The sequence below is a fragment of the Cynoglossus semilaevis genome, chromosome 17 (genome assembly GCF_000523025.1).
Source record: "Cynoglossus semilaevis isolate Cse_v1.0 chromosome 17, Cse_v1.0, whole genome shotgun sequence".
NCBI classification, from domain to species: Eukaryota; Metazoa; Chordata; class Actinopteri; order Pleuronectiformes; family Cynoglossidae; genus Cynoglossus; species Cynoglossus semilaevis.
In genome coordinates this window covers 15,353,868-15,373,728 of record NC_024323.1, presented here as the reverse complement: position 1 = coordinate 15,373,728, position 19,861 = coordinate 15,353,868, and the positions used below count along the sequence as shown (strand labels likewise).

Sequence of the window (19,861 nt, the reverse complement as noted above, 5' to 3'; positions counted from 1 at the left end):
AGGAGGTGGAGGTCCCGGCCACGTCTGTCTCAGCTGGACACACCTTTGTGTGATTCTCCTGGACTGGGGGCCGGGGGACGGTGGGGTGGGGGGTGGGGGTGTGACGGTGCCGGCTGCCACAACAACACCGGACCTCTGCGTGGACCCCCTGGTGCATCAGAAGTTGGAGGAGACCAGTGCATCTCTGGCCGCGGCGCTGAGGGCTGTGGAGGACAAGATACTGCGTCAGGACGAGTAAGTAACAGATGTGTTTTCTTCACTGCTCCCTCTGAGCTGACTAAACATCAGCAGCTCCATGTTCAGTCAGCTCAGATGGTCATCCACAAACAGTTACATGGAGGACAACAACTGGACGAAGCAGGTTTTTTATTTTATTTACCAGTTGTCAGTAAGAACTAAAGAAGCCTCTTGGATGAAGAGGTGAAACGTCTGCAAGAAAAACCTGCTCCGTCCAGTTGTCCTCCATGTAATGTAAAGACCTGGATGACTGAGAACCTACAGACACTCAGTGACTTCCTGTCTTCACCGTGGTCTGTGTGACTGTACCTCTCTCTCTCGCTCTCTCTCTCTCTCACTCTCCAGCTCTGTGGCCGAGCAGAAAACCACCGTCAGCATCCTGGACGACATCGGCAGCATGTTCGATGACCTGGCCGACCAGCTGGACGCCATGTTGGAGTAACCATAGAGACCAGTCAGCATGTTTCCATGGCAACACTGCAGCAAAACTAACTCAGATGGCACAAAGAGCAACTTGCCTCTCGCTCTGTCTTCAACTCCTCCTCATCCACCAGTTGGTGTTGTGTTCAACTCTCTTCCAACTCTCACTGTTGTCCCTCCATGACTTCACTGCTGCTCTGGAGACATGTCTGTCCTCCATCTCCTCCTCTCATCTGCTGTGGCTGATGAAGAAACTGACGATGTCTCAGAGCCGCTGGACGTGTTGACCAGGGATGATGGAGGACGAGGGTGGGGAAAGAAAACAAAACACAGGAGGATTAAAAAAATATGTATGTGGAGAAAAAAAACAGAGACAAAGAAATGGAACAGAGTGAAGGAGAGTTCACTCCACACAAGAACAAATCAACTAATAAAGATTAAAAAAAAACCTACTGTGTAACAAACCATAGTACGGTATGTGTACATTCTAAGCATGGAGAGTTTATATCTACTGGAAAAGTCCTGCATTAGCACACTAATATATATATAAAAATATAATATAATAATATATGGATAAATATGAAGCTCTAGCTCTTTGGTTTGATGTCTTTGGTTATGTGTGGAATGGTGACCTCTGGTGTTGTGACAATGTAAATGAATCAATGGAAGAGAAAAAAAAAAATCTGTTACTACACTATTTATTCAGCTGCTGAGGGTGTGTGTGTGTGTGTGTGTGTTAGAATGCTCAATTTCAGGATTAGTGACAGTTTACTGTCATTGTTCAACCCTTTTTTTTGTTTACACACACACATGCACAGGAGAAGCACAAAGACCCCTGCAGTCTGTTTGCGCACACACACACACCGTCACAGGAGCCTGCACAACTAAAACAAAGGAAGTTCAGGAGAGAAGAGAGACTGACTCACCGATGTCCAGGTGGAGTTGTTGAAGTTGGCACCAGGGCAAGTTTACAAAACGATTTCACGGCGTAGTCGAGAGGGTGGAGATGCAGCTCCGTAGGACGAGCCTCAGGTCGACCACGAAAACCTGCACAATGGAAAAACAGAACAAAACAAAAATAAATACAAGCACCAGAGTTCAAGGGCCAGTGAGTTCCTCCTCACCCACCACGTCTCACCTTGTTGCTGCAGATTGTTTGAATCTTAAGATGAAAAATAAAAACATTTTTTGTGTGTCCCCAAACATGGAAGAAAATGGGTCAAATTCAAAAACTTACTGAATATCATTCCAGAAAAGATGGCAGCACCAATCAGGAGAGTCGATGGACTGGATCTTTATTTCCCATCAGTCCTGGGCAGGGATGCACAGAGTCAGGGGTTTTACTTTCAAACACAGAAACAAAATTTCACATTAAAAATAATTTACTCATTGGTGGATATTAGCAATATATATACACATATACATATATATATTACAATATCTATCAAACTGATTCTCTGACATCGATTGATAGTGTGTGTACTAATGTGCACACACACACCTACTGCTGCTACAACAACAAGTGTTTGTCCAAATTAAACTAAGGCTTGTGGCCTAAAACCTTCACACCCCGCACTAATCTAGGCACCAATTCACCCACTACACCAGAAAAGCCTGGACCTGACCTGATCTGCCACCTGACCTGACCCAGTCAGTGCCGGCCAATCACCACAGACCACATGACATGACAGAGTCCAGGCTTAATACATAACACAATCTAGTTCAAGGGTGTCAAACATACGGCCCGCGGGCTAAAACCGGTCCGCTTGATACATTTTGAAATTAAAAAATACACAAACACTTCATGTTCAGGAAATGTTTGGTAAAATTATATTTCACTAAATACAAAAGATTTATCGAATGTACTTTTTTTTTACATAAAAACGAAGGGGAAAAAGACTTATGTTATGATTGTACTGGTCCGGCCCAATTGACATCTAATTAGGTTGTATGCGGCCCCTAAACCAAAATGAGTTTGACAGCCCTGATCTAGTCCAACACAGTGTATAACACGGGGGTCTATCTTTACAACAGTCTGAGGTTAAAGCGTCTCCTGGTCATTTACAGAAACAGGAAACAGTAGCAAACCTAACTAATTACTGAAGAACTTTGTTGAAACTGACCTTAATGTGCATCCCTGCTCTGAAGATTGTTTATTTTCATCGTCACATCTATGGCGTTCCAGATTCTTGGGGTGACATTGTTCATTCCATCTTCATATTCTAGAAGTAAAAAGACAGAATATGAAATTACAAACAAGACATGTTTGACTCCCTCACCCGTTCCCTCACCTCTCAGCATGCCCTGCTGCCACGGCATTTTCATGAGATTAAAAATAACAATAATAATAATAAAAAGTAATTAATGTGAGAAATAAAAATCTAAAAAATGGAGCGAGTGACGTTAGGGACCAGGTGAAGCTGAAGCTGCTCAGCTTCAGGTGCTGATGGAGGCAGTAAACGCTCGTGCTCTGTATTCATAAAAATAAAAAAACCACTGTCTCCATAGCAACCATGCTCTGCATCTTTGTGGACAAAAAAAAATTATCAGAGAATAGATGTGGTATTTAAAATATGATCACATAGAGATGGTATATAAATATATAGGTATTTGCAAAAAAAAGGTGTATTTATGATGTGTGTGTGCGGATGTGCGTGTGTGTCACCCTGAAGACTATTTTTCAAAGTAAACAGATCTAATCTGAGTGTTGAATCAATGCTTCTCCATGCTTCAGTGGTCTGAGCTGATGAGTCATTGTAGGATACCATGTTTGGATATAACCAAGAAGCGCTTTTTAATTTTAGGTTTTTTTTTTAAATGTTATTATTATTATTGTGTAATTTTTCTTCCTTTTAACTACATTTGTCAACGCGTGGCGATGTGTAAAACTGCAAGCGATTCCCGTTTATTTTATATTATTTTCAGGATTGAATGTAGATGCAACTTTTGAATTTTTTGGTTTTTTTCTTTCTTTGAAACATGTGCCTTGCTTTGTGATTTTGGTCTGATGACAATACAGTAGATGGCTGTGCACAAACTCTAGGAATCCCTGTTTCCTTTAGTTATTTTAACTTTTACACCGTTTATTTGCACTCATCAGGCTCGGCAGGAACTGATCACATAAGTCGAATTTTTTAGATGTGAAAGCGCATGAAAAAACGAGGTTCTTCAGGTCTTTGAGCTCCAGCTGACACTTTGGTGCCGTGAGCCTGGTTAAAGTGGTTAAAGCTATGGTTATACGTGATTATAAAAAAAACCTCCGTTTGTCGCGGCCTTATTGTGTGCTGAAACAATTCCTAAGTTTCCCACAAGGGGGCAGCACATGATATCATATACAACCTACAGGACCGGAATTAAAAACCAACCAAGTTACAGGATAGTTTTGTTTTTGTTTAAAAATAATTATAGTTACACAAAGTAAAAACGTGCAAAACACACGGACAAGAGTCTATGACGTAATTCGTTAATTATTGTACGCCTGGGGGTAAAAGAGGTTCTAAAATAGATGTATTTTCAACTCATGACACCTAAGTTATATATATAGACAGTACCCAGATAATAAATAATAATAATAAAAAATTGAACCACACCTGAATGGGAAGATGTTCAGACGATTGAAGCTCATCAACAGGTTTGGATCCAGAACCATCTGGACTTCAGTCTGGAGAAGAAATTCTCTGATGAAAACACCACTGAAGAAGAAGAAGAAGAGCAGACTGACACATGGAGGAGAGACAGATCTGTCAATCTGCCTCAGGAATATTTTACCAGTTTGTCTTTATTGTTTTATTGATTAACTAATCCTCCAAAGGAACACCACGGTGCAGGAAGAACTCGGTGACGAAGTGTAAATGTTTCTGAACGTCCACCACCAAACCTTACATCCCACTGAAGAAAGATAATCTGTGGATTTACCTCAGGACGTTCTTCACTGACACCTGCTGAAAACTACGAGCCAAAACAACCGCAGTCTGATCTTAAAGAAGAAAAAACATCCGAGTGTTAGGACAAGATTGACAGGTAGGTGGCGCTTGTGTTTACGTACAAAGATTCAGACTCCAGTTATAAAATAAAACGGCGTCATCGACATAGAAGAGTTACAAGTGTACAACAGTTTTATTGATCAGTGATCAACTCAGGCTTATATGATTACAAGTATACAAGACAACAGTGACACTGAGCAGCCAGGACACTCCCTCCCCCTCTCACCCAGGGCTGTGGACCGTTGACATTTAAGTCTAATGAAGTCCTGAACATCTGTAAGAACTCAGCTCTCCTCCCACAGGAGAGCTTCATTTCCAGATTTTTTTAGCCCAGTTTTAGTTCTTGGATAAAAAACGCAGGAAAACTGGACGTCATTCCTGCGGGACGACACCGAGCCACGGGAGTCGTCGGATTAATCACGGCTGATCTGGTGTCTGTCTTTACCTCACTGTGACGTCTGTAGTCTGAGGTGGTGTTACAGACAGATGGGGGAGGGGGCGCCGTGGTTACAGTCCGTTCTCATTTCCATCCACACATATGGCACTCATTTCAACACACACACACACACATTCCGAGCGCGTCTTTTCTGTAGGCCGCGGTGGGTCGTCATCGTCGCCACCTACAGGCTCTGGCACTTCACACAACTGTACAACCGCGGAGTGGCCCTGAACTCATCGTGGCACGGGTATAAAACTCATCTTCAGAGGAGGTTGTAAAGTTCTAACTTCTTCAGGTTCTTCTCAGATCAGAACCGCGAGGCTCCGACAGCTGAGGTGGAGCCGGAAAAAGTTCACGCATCATCAACGGTCCATGTTGAAATGTTACAGAAAACACTTCCTCCAGATGTCGCCTGCCGACTGATGATGTCATCAACAACCACTGACATTTAAACCCAGTCTCACTTTCACTCCAGATACTTTATGGCAAAAAACAAAACTAGTTTTTTTTCTTTTTTTTTAAAGGACACATTCTGCTTCTTCAGCTTCATTAATGTCTAACGATGTGTTAGTAACACGTTAATAACATGTTAGTAACATGCACAAAACGAAGGATCGATCGCGGCTGGACTCTTCACACACCTGTTCTGTTCTAACGGCTTCTGTGTCTTTAAATGTTAATGAGGCACTGTAAGCCCCGCCCACCTCCTCAGAGAACTCTCTACTGGACGACAAACTGTGGTTCAAACATGTTGATCCAAAATCAGGGGAACAAGAAGAAGAGGAGGAAGAAGAAGAAGAAGCTCCAGGAGAAGGTGTGGAGTCAAGAATGAACCTGGACGGTGGTCAGTGTCGGTACTTCACTTTGTTACTTCAACAGTACCGTATTTTCCGAACTATAAGTCGCACCAGCCAGTTAGAGAAGTCAGAGAGCAGGGGTCAACTGGGTGTGGTCCAAGAGGCCATCCAAAGCCTGACCCCTGACCTGCGAGTGTGTGTGTGTGTGTGTGTGTGTGTGTGTGTGTGTGTGCAGTGTGGGCGACTCGGGCTCCTTCAACACTGCAGACCAGCTCCACACCTGTACCTGGATCCGCTCCCACCTGGAGGAGCACTCAGACACCTGTCTTCCCAAACAGGACGTCTATGAGACCTACAAGTGAGACGCACTCACACACCACCCTCACCACGCTCTGTGAGCCTGCGTTAGTCATGTGACACCCTGACTCCTCCCACTGCTGTCCCACAGGAGATACTGCGAGAACCTGCAGCACCGGCCTCTGAGTGCAGCCAACTTTGGAAAGATCATCAGAGACATTTTCCCAAACATCAAGGCCCGGAGACTGGGCGGCAGAGGACAGTCCAAATATCCTTTATTTATACTGGTAATATAAAATAATAATCAGTAAAAAACATTTTAGATTATTGTTATAAAAATGGGTAAAATAAGCCAGAGAGGGACAGTGAGGGAGACAGCGCCACACAGTGTCAAGTGAAAAAAATGGAGCTGTGTTGATCACTGTGACTCGATGTTCCCACGTATTGCGATAGTTGCAGATTCGTAACTTGGAAAACTCGTCTTTCAGGATATAATATTATATATATAATTATATCATTAAAAGTAAACCCTCCCAAAAGATAATTAAAAAAGGTGCGACTTATAATCTAGAAAACACGGTACTCTGATGAACGACTTATAATCCAGAAAACACGGTACTCTGATGTAGACGAAGCACAGCCGTAGGGTTGGGTCAACCTGAGGTTCTGACCCTAACGGACACCTGTAGTTCAGTGCTCTGTCAAACAGTGTATTTTCAGGACTGGAGGTCACAGGGTCAGTCGTGTTAATTTAATTAAATCTTCCATGAAGTCATTAATCCAAAGAACGAAGGCTGATTAGAAATGATCTTCACTGAATTCAAGAAATTAGTACAGTTTTTTTGGCTGAATACTTAATATTAACTTCAGTTTAAATGTTGCAGCGTATTTTTTTTTATGTTTAATTTCGTGTTCTTGAAGGAAGTGTTCGTGTTTCAGTCGTGACAGTTTTTAGTCACTGAACAAAAAAGAAGAGCAACCTCTAGTCCTGAAATTACAGTGGTGACCACCAGGGGTGATTGCAGCGTCATGTTTGTGAAACCAACCATTCCTCAGGTGTGGAGACCAGAACAGACAGATGTACCTACGGACCATGATCCTCCGCTCCGCTCCACCCTCCGTTCTGGACCGGTGCGCTGCAGCTGTTAAGGCAGATCGTCTCGTGGTGCTGCGGGACGCACTGAGGTCCCTCAGGACCGTGACCTTTGACCCCTTACAGTCAGAGTCGATTGTTCGTGTGAAGGTGAAAAAGCAACATTCAGTAAAACGGTTGTGAAGAAGCTGTGGCTGTTACTGCTGTTTGGCTGCTGGAGAAAAAAAGATAAAGTCTGGAAGAAAAACAATCATGTGTGGAAAAGAGGCGGAGTTTAGGACAAGTCCAATCAGGGAGAACCGTCCTTTTAGCAGGTCCACACCTAAAGGGGGAGGAAGAAAGAGGGAGGGGGGGAGACAAGAGACGAGAGTCAAAACATCCAGGAACAAAGACACATGATCTGTTTGTTCTTCAGATGATTAAAAACACAGAATCAAATGTTTTAATTTTTTTTTCCTCGGAGCTCGTACCTTGACGGTGCTGTCCACGGCTCCAGAGAAGAGACGTCCCCTGGACACAGCCAGAGCCGTGACACTGCCCTGGTGTCTCAGCAGAGTCTGGGTACAGATCATGTTGTCCATGCTCCACACCTACATGAAGAACATTCCAGAAGTTCAACAGGAGCTGACGCTTCTCCACTGAGTCACTGTTTGACTGTTGTTATTGTTATTATTATTATTAGGTGGAGCAGATCCACAGACAGTCAGACAGACCCACAGACAGACAGACCCACAGACAGTCAGACCTCACCCTCAGTGAACGGTCGTAGGAGGCGCTGAACACTTTGGTCTGGTCTGGAGTTGAGATGACTGCCAGAGCGTAGACTGTTCCCACGTGACCTGTCAGCGTCCGCACTTGTTCTTTAGACTCGATATCCCACACCTGCAGAGGAGGGAGGAGGGAGGTTCCACATCACTGTCTAATGATAAGCCAACAGCTGCGTGTAGGTGTGAGGAAAATCTCCATCCACTGAAGTATCTCCTGATCCCGTATCAATCTCCTCAGTCATTGATCAGTTATTGATTTTTTTCTCCTCAAATCCCAGTCCAATATTCCTGGTGTTGGTTCATGTTCTTTTTCTTTTCTTTCTTCTCTAGTGATTCCAAATGTAGATCCCTCTGTTCCAGTGTTAGGAACTGATGTTCAGATGGAACAGAGTCTGACTCTAGGATCAGACTAATGGGGGGCGGGGTCACCTCAGTATGTCGTCCTGACTGTAGTATCACAGTATATCGTACTCTGACACGTGTATCGTCTCCTCAGATTCTTGACAGTATACACTCCTAGCTGCGTGAGTGGAACCGATCATGTTGGTTGTGTGTGTGTGTGACTTTTCTCTTACGTGGATGAGGTTTTCGTAAGTGCCACAGACGATGTGGTGGTTGGTGACGGCGATGGAGTAAACGCTGCCGCCGCTGGTCTGAAGAACGTGAACGCATTCCAGAGAACGGATGTCCCAGATCTGACAAAAACAGAGACAAGGGGGGAGTCAGGGGGGAGGATGGGGGAGAATAAACACCTTAGTTGAAAAGTAGGTTGGAAAAAAAGGAAGAGAGAGCGAGAGTGGGATTGAACAATAATATGACTGAACACTTACAGAAAACATTAGTTTGTACTTTTCAGAAGGAAGACATTGAAGTATCTTGATTTATTAACGTCTGTACATGAAGAGACCAATATATTCTACTGTGATTGACTGAGGTTGTCTGTGCAGCGTCACACTTCCTCTTTCCTAAACAACAACTGGCCTCAAACCAACAACTCTCTGAACAGAGAGAATCCACTTCATCTCTGCTCATTCTTCATCCTTTTTCCATTACTGGCCGCAGAGGGTGCTGCTGCTGCTGCTGTTACAGTAGCTGGCTTTATCTCTCCAGCATCCCTGAGGTGTTCATTAGCAACCAACACTCACACTCTCTGAGGTTTTCTGAGTACAAAAGCTGAGGCACCACAGAGTCAGACAGACAGACAGACAGACAGTGAGACAGTCAGAAAGACAGACAGTCAGTCAGTCAGTCAGAAAGACAGACAGACAGACAGACAGTCAGTCAGACAGACAGTCAGACAACCCAGAATCTAACCAGTGGCTACAGCACAGACACACTGCGTAAACACCAGGTAGTCACTGCAGTACTGCGACCAGTACCTGCTCCAACTCACTGCTGCTGAAAGGACACACCCCCCCCCCCCCCCCGGACGAGGGTCAAAGGGAGGGTTGTTAACAGTAATGTGATTACAAATTAATATTTGAATAGTTAAAAAAAAATCCCCAATCCCCAATATATCATACATCGCAATATATATATCTTTAAATACTACGTTACATCACATGGTTGCCCTGTATGGTGATTAATGTCGTATCACCAGCTTCTGGTCCAAACACAGCCCTGATAGAGAAGTAAACGTCCTCGTTATGGTGACTGTTCGTAAGCAGACGGACGTAGGTCCTGGTAAAGTTATCGCCTCTGACCCTGTGACTCTGTGACTCTGTTAGAACAGGTGACATCACTGTGACTCACCTTGATGGTCTGATAGGAGCCGCTGTACAGGTGGTTCTGAGACGCCACTAGCGCTCTCACCCAGTGGTTCAGACCTGTTAGCTCCTTCTTCAGCTTCAGCTCCGTCCCCACGATGTCCCAGACCACCCAGAGAAAAAAAAAAAAAAAAAAAAAAAAAATCAACACAAGGATTCAATAAGAATGAAATGACAAGTACTCTGAACTACTGCACAGGAGTACTAGGATGACAAGTAAAGCTGCTTTTCTGCTCTTTAACGTCTTCTTAATTACTTTAATTACTACATAAAACAAGTCACGGTCAACAGACGACAGAAATGTGTGAGAAATTTTGAAGGCTGTTAAACAGAGACCTTTAATCTGATTATCCTCAGTATATATATATCTTTAAATACTACGTTACATCACATGGTTGCCCTGTATGGTGATTAATGTCGTATCACCAGCTTCTGGTCCAAACACAGCCCTGATAGAGAAGTAAACGTCCTCGTTATGGTGATTGTTCGTAAGCAGACGGACGTAGGTCTCTGTAAAGACCTCGACTCTGACCCTGTGACTCTGTTAGAACAGATGACATCACTGTGACTCACCTTGATGGTCTGATAGGAGCCGCTGTACAGGTGGTTCTGAGACGCCACTAGCGCTCTCACCCAGTGGTTCAGACCTGTTAGCTCCTTCTTCAGCTTCAGCTCCGTCCCCACGATGTCCCAGACCTGAGGACAAAAAAAAAAAATCAACACAAGGATTCAATAAGAATGAAATGACAAGTACTCTGAACTACTGCACAGGAGTACTAGGATGACAAGTACCAGACGAGTACCTGGGAGCAGACGGTCAGAACGGCTGATTTTCTGCTCTTTAACGTCTTCTTAATTACTTTAATTACTACATAAAACAAGTCACGGTCAACGACGACAGAAATGTGTGAGAAATTTTGAAGTCAGTGACCTTTTATCTGATTATCCTCAGTTATATTGTTTTGCAAATTACTAATAATTATAATAGAATAATTAATATTATTGTGATGAACGATATTATTGTCAACACATGAAGTCCGACCTGTGTCACATCTGGTCTATTATTAAAATGAATTAATCTGAATGGATTTTTATGACAGAAAAACTATTTACTGTGTGCAGCACATGTTGACAAACATGAACAAAAACGAGTTGAACAGGTTCCACGGTGGACGCCTTGTCCTCCAGCGACCGTACCTTGATGGCCTTCAGGGAGCCGCTGAACAACATGTTGTGGGAGGAGACCAGCGTGCACACGGGGTTGTCATGGGCACGGATGGTGTTTACCTTCTGCAGAGTCTGAATGTCCCACACCTGTGAGAGAAGCTCGGCGTCAGAACAGCTGAAGATTTAAAAAAAAAGATCTAAACTGTGAACTGAGTGACGTGACGCTGACTCACGATGATGGTGCAGTCCGCGGAGCCACTGTACAGCCGGTTCCTATTAAGGAAAACAAAAAGAAACAATCAAACAGTGTGAGGGTCGTTTTCAGCTGGGGTGAATGGTACGAGGGTCATTTTATTTACCCCTGTATGCACAGAGCCAACACGATGCCATCGTGACCCTCCAGGGTTTTCTGACACTTGTAGGTGGTGCAGGTGTCCCACACCTGGGGTGAGGAGAAGAGATATGACTCAAGGGGGTAAGGAAATATCAATACATAGAAATATCACAATATTTCAATTAACTTTTCAATTTTATCATCTGTATCAATATTCTCTATCAGTTTATTGATTTTTTTATCACCAATTCTCAGTCAAATATTCCTGGTGTTCTTGTTAATATTCACCCCCAATGACTCACACACTTATTACTAGTTTTATTACCAATAAAAAAACTACTTGAAAAGTCTGTTTTTCATCCACCTGAACTAGTAATTAAACTAATGACCCCCCCCCCCCAACAGTTACCTTGATGGTCTTGTCTGAGGATCCAGAGAAGAGCAGGTCTCCTGTAGAGTAGACACAGAGGCACCAGACTGGACCCTGGTGGCCCACAAAGGTCCCCTTACATTTGAAGATCTGCTGTGGGTCGTAGGCTGCAAAAAGGCACAAAGGCAGGAGTTAACCCTTGGTATACACATACACACAGAGGTACAAAAAAACCAAAACCAAAACAAACTCAGCTTGTTTCAGACATCATTGTTCATAAACAGACACTTACAGCCCAGGATCCCATGTTGAGCCTGGCGTTGATGTGGGACAGCTCATCCTAGAAAATACATTATATTTAAACTTTAATTTATTTTAAACTACCCTTCACTTACACAAAACCAAAACAAACTCAGCTTGTTTCAGACATCATTGTTCATAAACAGACACTTACAGCCCAGGATCCCCATGTTGAGCCTGGCGTTGATGTGGGACAGCTCATCCTAGAAAATACATTGAAAAAAAAAAATTATATTTAAACTTTAATTTATTTAAAACTACCCTTCACTTACGCAAGCAGTTTAACCTCACACTTAATGAACTATTTTTAATTTCCCCTCCCACCACAAAATAATCCCTGCACACACTCACATTCAGCATGGAGGCATCTCGACGGAACTCCATCAGGTCTTCACTCAGTTTACTCTGGTTTTCATCCAACATATCTGAAATACACACACACATCACACACTGATCACTTGGAGGAAGACGTGGACGACAGATGCTCAGTAGTCGTTTTTCTTCTAATTAACAGTAATTCTACACATACAAAGGTCAAAACATAAAAATTTAAGCGTATTTGCTTTAATTTAATTTTCTGCAAATCTGCAAACTTAGCGTTTGGCTCCGACTGTCAACACCCTGACCATCTGTTTACAAAGTCTGTTCTCTGCACTTTTTTGCAGTTGTGGAAACACCAAGTGGTGAAACCACCACTTGGTGTTTCCACATTTAAACATTTCATTACGTTTCCCATCAAGTTGAGTCGACGTGAAACTCACTCATGACTTGAACATGTTGGTGAAATTATGGATTTTTATTTATTTATTTATTATCTTACCAAACTTCAGTTCCAAGTTCTTCTCCAGCTGGTCTAGTTTCTCAGAGAGTTTGCCCAACATGGAACGCAGGAAAGCGATATCCTGGTCCTTCTGTGCCAGTGTCAGCTGCATCTCATGGAACCTACCACGGCCCACGTGACAGATATTAGTATTAAATTATTACCTCTGAGTACAACCAACAAGTACAACATGCACGAGGTTCAATGATGTTCTAATGAGAAAACGTCAGTCGTCCGACCTGTCGTCAGTCTGCTGCAGGAACTCCTTCAGTCCTTCAAACTTGCACACCTCCAGGTGGGTTTCATACGTGTCCTGGTTGCCGATGAACGTACAGCTGACGGGGAGAAGAGACGCAGATCAGTGGAAGGTAAATTATTGAGCCACAAATAAAAAAAAAAAACAATGATTTTTTTTTTCTCCAAGGGATTTAGGAACTCACCCGTATTTGGAGTGTGGACATTTGATGTGCTCACAGGCTTTGAGGTGGGCCTCGAGGTTCATGGTGAGCAGGGGGGGGCAGGAGGGGTTGTTGGGGCAGCGGACTGGCCTGTAGTCACAGCTGGCCTCGTGTTCTCTGCAGAGAAATGACGATTCAGTGGAAAAAAGAAACCAATCAGATCAGAGACAAAGCCTCCTGCTGCAGACAGGTACGGCCAGGTCAGGTGAGCCCTTACTTGCGTGCAACCAGTTTGATAGTGAACGGGCAGCCCAAGGGGTCCACTTCAAACGCTCCGGGTTTCCCGGCCACCGTGGCATTGGAGGCCGCGGCGCCCCCTGCTGCTCCACTGGCCGTGACCCTGCAGCCGTATTTACAGTGAATGAACAGCTCTCCGATCTGCTCGGCCACGGCAATGTTGTTCACCACGACCGTCAGCTTGGCTGCGTCCACGGGGCACTTGTCTGTGTGTGTCAGGAGCGTGAGCAGGAGGGCAAGGGTTAAATAAATGATTTTAGTGCCACATGTGAATGAGAGAAGTCAAGATATTTCAGAACATACCTGAAGTCAAGGCACATCGTCTGCAGAAGGTGTGCTGTGGAGGGGAGGGTGGGGGGCAAAAGGGAATTTAATGTTTATTTTTATGCACACATGGAACTTTGTCAATTTATTGACATTACTTTTGTTTTTAGTTTTTCTGTTGGACAATAAAAACCTTCTACTGACGTCAGACACCAAAGTGAAACAGTTCCAGTCATTATAACAAACAAAGTCCGTGTGATTTATGGCACGCGTTCCAATTATCTCATGCATTCCTGGTCGTGACCAGTGTTGACCTACCCCACACGTGGTGATGACGGGATCCTTGAAGACGTTACAGCAGAGCTGACAGCACAGCTTCACTGACGGCTGTTCAGCAAACACCTGGGGCTCCTACACACACACACACACACACACACACAGTCGGTACTTTTCTTTGTCAAATGAACAAAACAGTTCCACAACATCAATGCACGTGTGTTTACTTATTAATCCAGAATATTTATTTTAGGAATGATACCGTGTCTTCCTCCTCCTCGTGCAGTGAGAAAGTAGAGCGCAGAGAAATGTTGGACTCAGAATGAAGAGACCGCACAGAGATGGCTGAATCAGATCTCCGTGGAGTCCCAATGAGAGGCTGAGGAGACGGCAGGAGGCAGCGGAAGAAAATTTGTTTTTTTTATTACCATGAATGCTTAGAAAATAATTCAAAGTTTTAAAATTCTCAGTGTTACGTACCATTCCATCATCGTCGTCCCGAGGAGAGTAGGTCAGTGTGCTGGAGGAGGACGGAGTTCGTCTGTGCTGCTTGTAGGTGGTTGACCCTTCTGTTGAACACACATCAGAACTGTATGAGGAGCTTTAAACAAAACCACAGCAACATAAAGGATTTAGAGAAAGTCGCTGTAGCAGCACCTTTTCCTCCAGCAGCCACAGCTGAGAAGGTGGGGCCAAAGGTCGCCTCCATGCTGCTCTGCAGTGAGAAAGAGAGACGGGTTCTGTCAAGACATGAACTGAACTAAATGGGTTTTTAATAATAATGAAAAACAGGAAAACCAGATTAGATTAAAAAAAATCTCCAGTCAAATACAGTGAGGTCCGAAATTACAAGTTACAAGTAGTAAGTAGTTGGTCGATGAGTGCTCGACCGAGTGCCATTTTTCCACTGTGTGGCGCTGTCTCGTTCACTGTCCCTCGCTGGGTTATTTTACCCATTTGTATAACAATAATATAAAATGTTTTCTTTATTATTATTATTTTATATTATCAATACATTTGCTTATATCTATTTTATTGATGTTTAGAAAGATGGGGTTAATTTAATTAATTATTAGTATATTAATTAATTGGTTTTTAGTTATTTTTTAATGGGGAAAATGCAATCGAGATCTGAGTGCTGTTGTGGAACAGATTAAACTGGTAACCTCCAAGCCCCGCTGTGCTAACGTTACTTACCCTGCTGCAGGAGTGAGCACGTCACAGAGCTGCTGGGTAGTACCGATCTTAGTTGGGTCGCTCAACACCGCAGGTATGAACACATCAACGTGGAAATATTAGCTGCCGACTTGACTATCGGTTCTGCAAAAAGTAAAGGATGTGAAAAAAAAACAGTTGTTTTAAATGTAATCAAAAACACAGAACCACCACTGGAAACAAATACTGTAAACTAACAGCGTTGTGTTTAACTGCATTGGACAAAAAACACACACAGAGCCACCACCTTCAGGACAAGAATTGTTGGCAGAGCCCTGCAGTTTCAGATGCCCAGAGTAAAGAACTGATGCAGTGAGAAAATCATGCATCATTAGGACTGAACAGTTAAATTACAGCTGCTGCTGAATGAGGAGGTTTATTAGCACCAGGCTGGACAGCAACACAATTAAACACCACGATTCCACACACGTTGTTACAGCAGATTTTTTTCTTCTTTAATGGTAAAGTGACTGTAATTGATTTCATTATTTATGGTTTATTTTGGGATCACTGAGAAAGACTCCGTGAAGTCTCATGTGGTTAAATTAGTTGTTTAGGCCGAGTAAATAAAACTACACACAGTACCAGGTATTGTAGTACTTGATAGTAACGTTCTTTCAAACAAAATACCAGAATGTGTGTAACGGATGTACAGACAGACAGGGGATAAAATAGTTTTTGTGAGTTCCCACTAACATCATAGTCAATGCTTCACTATTTGTTTTATGCAGAGAAAAAATAAATATTTGTGAATAATAACTAGAAGATGACACTTGCAACTTTTTGTTTTTGTTCATGGACAGATTGGCCCCAGCCAACAGAAAGACACCATTTATTTTTCTTCCTTAAAAAACCTACACATTAACTTTGGGACTCAATAAAAAACATTCTAATAAAATGAGTCTCTACAACAGGGTCTAAACAGAAAAGAATAAATTGAACAACTGGCAACAATGTTTCCCTCAGTAAAACAAATTTTAAAACAATACCACATATTATACAAATGCAGAATGTGACCTCTTAACATTTAACTCCTTCAGTTAATGTATGTATATAATTTATATAAACTCTATACAATATAGTTTTATTTAAAAACACACACATGCATGTTTAGCTCTGGTAGGCCACACAAATTAGATGTCTAGGCCGGAACTAGCCTGTGGGCCTTGAGTTTGACATATGTGCTCCATAATAGGAACCAAAGGAAACAAAGCAAAAACATGTACATCCTTATTACCCAAATGTTTTTAACTTGTACAAAGTTTGTTGATTTTGCAAACACAACAAGCCAAAAGCACTTCCTTTTTTTTACTGCCAAGTTTGTGACTCTGAAAAGACCAACATACAGCAGAGAAAAATAATTTTTTTGGGGGAAAAGAGACAACAGCTGTGGTGGAGCAGATAAAGCCATAACTCTAAATTAACTCATCATTGAGGAAATCTGATAAAAGTCAACTACATCTGCAGATCCTCAAACACACTGGGCCAGACTAAGGAGGGGGTGAGGGGGGGCAGGGGTAGGAAGGAAGGAGGGAGGAAGAGATAAAAAAACTGAAGTATAAAAATTAAACCACCAAAAAAGCAGCGACCCGTAAAGTTGTGTGGTGATGTTATCAGAAAGGTATTTGGACTCTTGGCTCACTTGGTAAACAGACACATAAACCGAACAAGTTAAACTGTCCAGGATCCAAACAGCGTCAGTGTCTTCACAGACCCAGAGGTTCCGGTAAATAGGAAGGGGGCGGACACAGACACATTTACACATTGACTTCGACAACCCAGTCAAACTCCTATTCATTCCCAAAATCCTAACCACAAACATAATAATCCGTTAATGTCAATAATAAAGGCTTAGCCTTACGATATTTGACATTTTCGTCTCAACTTCAACCAGTAAACGACACACCTCCACGAATGACAAACATACACACAAAGTTTAACAGCACGGCTACATCTCAAAACGAACAAAATGCAATCACAAACTTTGCTTATTTATATCCAACAACTCAGATTCCGTGAGGTTTTATCGTCTGAACTATCACATAACCGACCATTCTACACAGATATCTGTCCGAGGCTAAAATGGCTTGGTGTTTTTTTTTTTAAAATTAGCCAAAGTTAGCTAATGTTTCATAGTAGCATTTGTTGTCGAATGCGGCCTTTGGCAAACTCAAACGAAACACTAACGAAAAGTCTGCATTATTTAGCATGTCTTTAAACCAAACATGTCTAAAAGTGTCGTGTTTTAGTTTATTCGCTTACCATTCTTCCGTACTAGCGCAGCTGAAAGCACTGCAGAAAATTTCCTAAATCTCTCGGTTTTCTCTGGCTCGCATACGCACAGCGCCACAGCCGCAGGGACTTGTGGGTGTTGTAGTTGGCGCGCAGGCCTCGCCGTCTCTCGTTCTCCGCCTCCAGGACTACTCTACCCACCATGCAGTTGGCGTAGCTGTCATTGGGCTCTGTTCTGTCAGTAAATTCCCCCAAACCAACTGCAAAGCGCATTTAACAACATTATTCCCACGTTCTTACCTATGTCGGCTTGTTATTGGCTGCTCTTTGCCTCTGCCGAGATCATCACGCGGACGCCACGGTCACGTTTAACGTCGAGTGCACGTGGACGGTGGTGTGATGTTGGCACATCCTGGCAGACAATAGTGAGAGACGGTAGTGATGATGACTATGATTATGATGGCATTCACAGTTCAAACTGTTATAATAATTACAGTAAGAGAAGATTATATTGTAGCATAAATAATAAATACGAGATTTGGTCAAAAGTTCAGAGAAACTAAAAAAAAAATAAAAAAATGTAGATTTATATAGATATGTACAGTAGATGTTATGTAGATCCATAAAGCCAACTTTATAACAACAAAAACGTATAATTTAAAATAAAGTCCATTATACATTTATAAAAATAAAAAATCATTTATCATTAATCATTCATTTTTATTTTAATAAATCCCTGACATGGGTTTTATTTTCTGCACTTATGGCACAGTGAAAGGTGAATTTACTTCCAAAACCTTTCAATTAAATTACATTGAATGCTTAGTTTCTAAATAAAAATAATTTAAGACCATAAAAAACAATAAATAATTCATCATAAATATTATACCTCAGATAATTTTCTATCCTACATTTTTCATCATACCTATTTTCCCCAGAAGAGGGTGCTGCTTATCCAAACGTGACATTGCATTGAGGTAAAACGCCTTCCTTTATATACAGTAGTTTCACGTTCATGTTTTAGCACCAGACAGTGTATACATTTAACTAAGATAATTAAGAACTGATGTTTAATTGTCAATTCAGTAAATTTAACCAAAGATAAAATAAAATAAAGAATAAAATTACTTCTGTAACATTGTAGATAGCTGTTATATTTTTAATTGAACTTAAATGTTAAAAATAAATCGACACACTGTGTAAATGAACTGACTGAAATAATTTGTCTGATTTTATAAATATTTACTGAAGCTGAGATTTACATAAAATTATTTCCCACAGCAATAAAATTTTTTTTAATTAATTTACATTTGTTTTTACTGTTTATTGTAAGAGCAACATTATTTAATTTTCTGCACACAGTTGTTAGAGGTGTACAGCGCTACACAAAAGTGGAGCCTGTACCATATTTACCAACACATTTTAATAAAAAATGTCGTTGGCGGATAAACTTTATAATGAAGGAGGAGAAAGCTGTCATAAAAACTTCACTCAGGTGATAAAAATGACTTTGTGGACTGGGTACCTCATGAGGGATAGAAGGGCAGATGTTATGAGGTTGATTCATATTTCCCTTGTCACACACACACACACACACACACACACACAGAGACGAGCCTGGACACAGCTGGTCCATGTGAACGGTTGCCCACATGAGGAGAGAAGGACAGGGAGCTGGAAATAGGAAGATGGGAATAACATGAATAAGAGATGATTTAAATCTCTCTCTCTCTCTCTCTCTCTTGCCTTCTCACACACATGCACAAACAAACTGCTCCATTATAGGAGGCCCAGGCCATTAGCAGTTGTATCTTCTTTGTATGCTCCATTCTAGCAGACACACACACACACACACACACGTACACACTGCATCCCTGCCTCCATGCTGCAGATGCTGATGATGATATCAGCACTGATCCACCGTCTTTAATGTCAACCACGGCAGCACAGTCTCACTGAGACAGATCCAGCTCCTTCATCTCTCTGCTCGGGCCAATGAGACGCCTCAAACAGCTGACGGCGTGTGTACAAAACATCTCTGCATGTGGCGCGGCGGCACGTCTTTAATGTGTCACGTCTGCTTCAGTCGTCATTCACGAAACTGTCCGTGCACAGGGCCGAGTCGGGAACAGCTGACAAGAGGCAGACGGGTTTAGCGAGTCCCACAGCAGTGCACGTGCACACACACACACACACACACACACACACACGAGTGATTCAATATTTTCATATAGTGACTGAGTTCCTTATTCGTCCCATGATGGGGAAATTTACAGTGAGTGTTTGTGACCCACACAGGTTGCCATGGGAGGCGCTGTTAGGAATATGTGGTTCCTCTGGGAATCAAACCCAAGACTCTTTGCTCACAGGGCAGGCGTGCTAACTGCTA

General features: G+C 42.5%; 2 protein-coding genes and 1 long non-coding RNA gene across 13 annotated transcripts in view; 1 reads left to right on the top strand and 2 right to left on the bottom strand.

The window, feature by feature from the left end:
• The window catches only part of caskin1 (CASK interacting protein 1), a 29,774-nt gene extending 28,382 nt beyond the window's left edge, over positions 1 to 1,392 (top strand). For all 5 annotated transcript variants that reach the window (XM_017040333.2, XM_025064431.1, XM_017040331.2 and 2 more), the window contains one exon: positions 583 to 1,392. In XM_017040333.2, coding sequence (XP_016895822.1) covers positions 583 to 679 — 97 coding nt within the window. In that variant the 3' untranslated portion in view covers positions 680 to 1,392. The remainder of the gene's footprint in view (positions 1 to 582) is intronic.
• Positions 1,393 to 1,491: 99 nt separating this feature from the next.
• On the bottom strand, positions 1,492 to 6,002 carry LOC107989855 (uncharacterized). 5 transcript variants are annotated; one of them, XR_003052418.1, is made up of 5 exons: positions 4,573 to 6,002; positions 4,248 to 4,349; positions 2,781 to 2,879; positions 1,895 to 2,000; positions 1,492 to 1,704 (listed from the first exon to the last, which is right to left on the bottom strand). It is a non-coding gene; the product is annotated as an uncharacterized LOC107989855 (long non-coding RNA). The 5 variants fall into 5 exon arrangements; XR_003052416.1 differs by having other exon boundaries at positions 4,248 to 6,002; XR_003052417.1 differs by having other exon boundaries at positions 1,895 to 1,968; positions 4,248 to 6,002.
• Positions 6,003 to 7,059: 1,057 nt separating this feature from the next.
• Positions 7,060 to 17,884, bottom strand: traf7 (TNF receptor-associated factor 7). Of its 3 annotated transcripts, none has more exons than XM_025064444.1 (22): positions 17,773 to 17,884; positions 15,223 to 15,345; positions 14,683 to 14,740; positions 14,506 to 14,594; positions 14,288 to 14,404; positions 14,068 to 14,160; positions 13,789 to 13,822; positions 13,466 to 13,691; positions 13,231 to 13,365; positions 13,030 to 13,125; positions 12,791 to 12,912; positions 12,322 to 12,395; positions 12,125 to 12,173; positions 11,710 to 11,837; positions 11,326 to 11,408; positions 11,200 to 11,239; positions 10,997 to 11,113; positions 10,373 to 10,495; positions 8,609 to 8,728; positions 8,017 to 8,148; positions 7,737 to 7,856; positions 7,060 to 7,588 (listed from the first exon to the last, which is right to left on the bottom strand). In XM_025064444.1, the coding sequence occupies exons 3-22, from the start codon at positions 14,732 to 14,734 to the stop codon at positions 7,574 to 7,576; spliced, it is 1,965 nt and encodes a 654-aa protein (XP_024920212.1). In that variant the 5' UTR covers positions 14,735 to 14,740; positions 15,223 to 15,345; positions 17,773 to 17,884; the 3' UTR covers positions 7,060 to 7,573. The 3 variants fall into 3 exon arrangements, with proteins under 3 accessions (XP_024920212.1, XP_024920210.1, XP_024920211.1); XM_025064442.1 differs by lacking the exon at positions 10,373 to 10,495 and adding an exon at positions 9,786 to 9,908; XM_025064443.1 differs by lacking the exons at positions 10,373 to 10,495; positions 17,773 to 17,884 and adding exons at positions 9,786 to 9,908; positions 17,503 to 17,727.
• Positions 17,885 to 19,861: the final 1,977 nt, after the last annotated feature.

Bases quoted from the DNA above. Each gene is read 5' to 3' on its own strand.
- traf7 (XM_025064444.1), bottom strand. From the start codon at position 14,734: ATGGAGGCGACCTTTGGCCCCACCTTCTCAGCTGTGGCTGCTGGAGGA. The intron at 12,174-12,321 runs GTGAGTGTGTGC...TGTATTTTCTAG, and splicing joins GAGATGCCTCCATGCTGAAT to GATGAGCTGTCCCACATCAA. The intron at 8,729-10,372 runs GTGAGTCACAGT...TGTTTTTGTCAG, and splicing joins GCTCCTATCAGACCATCAAG to ATCTGGGACATCCGTTCTCT.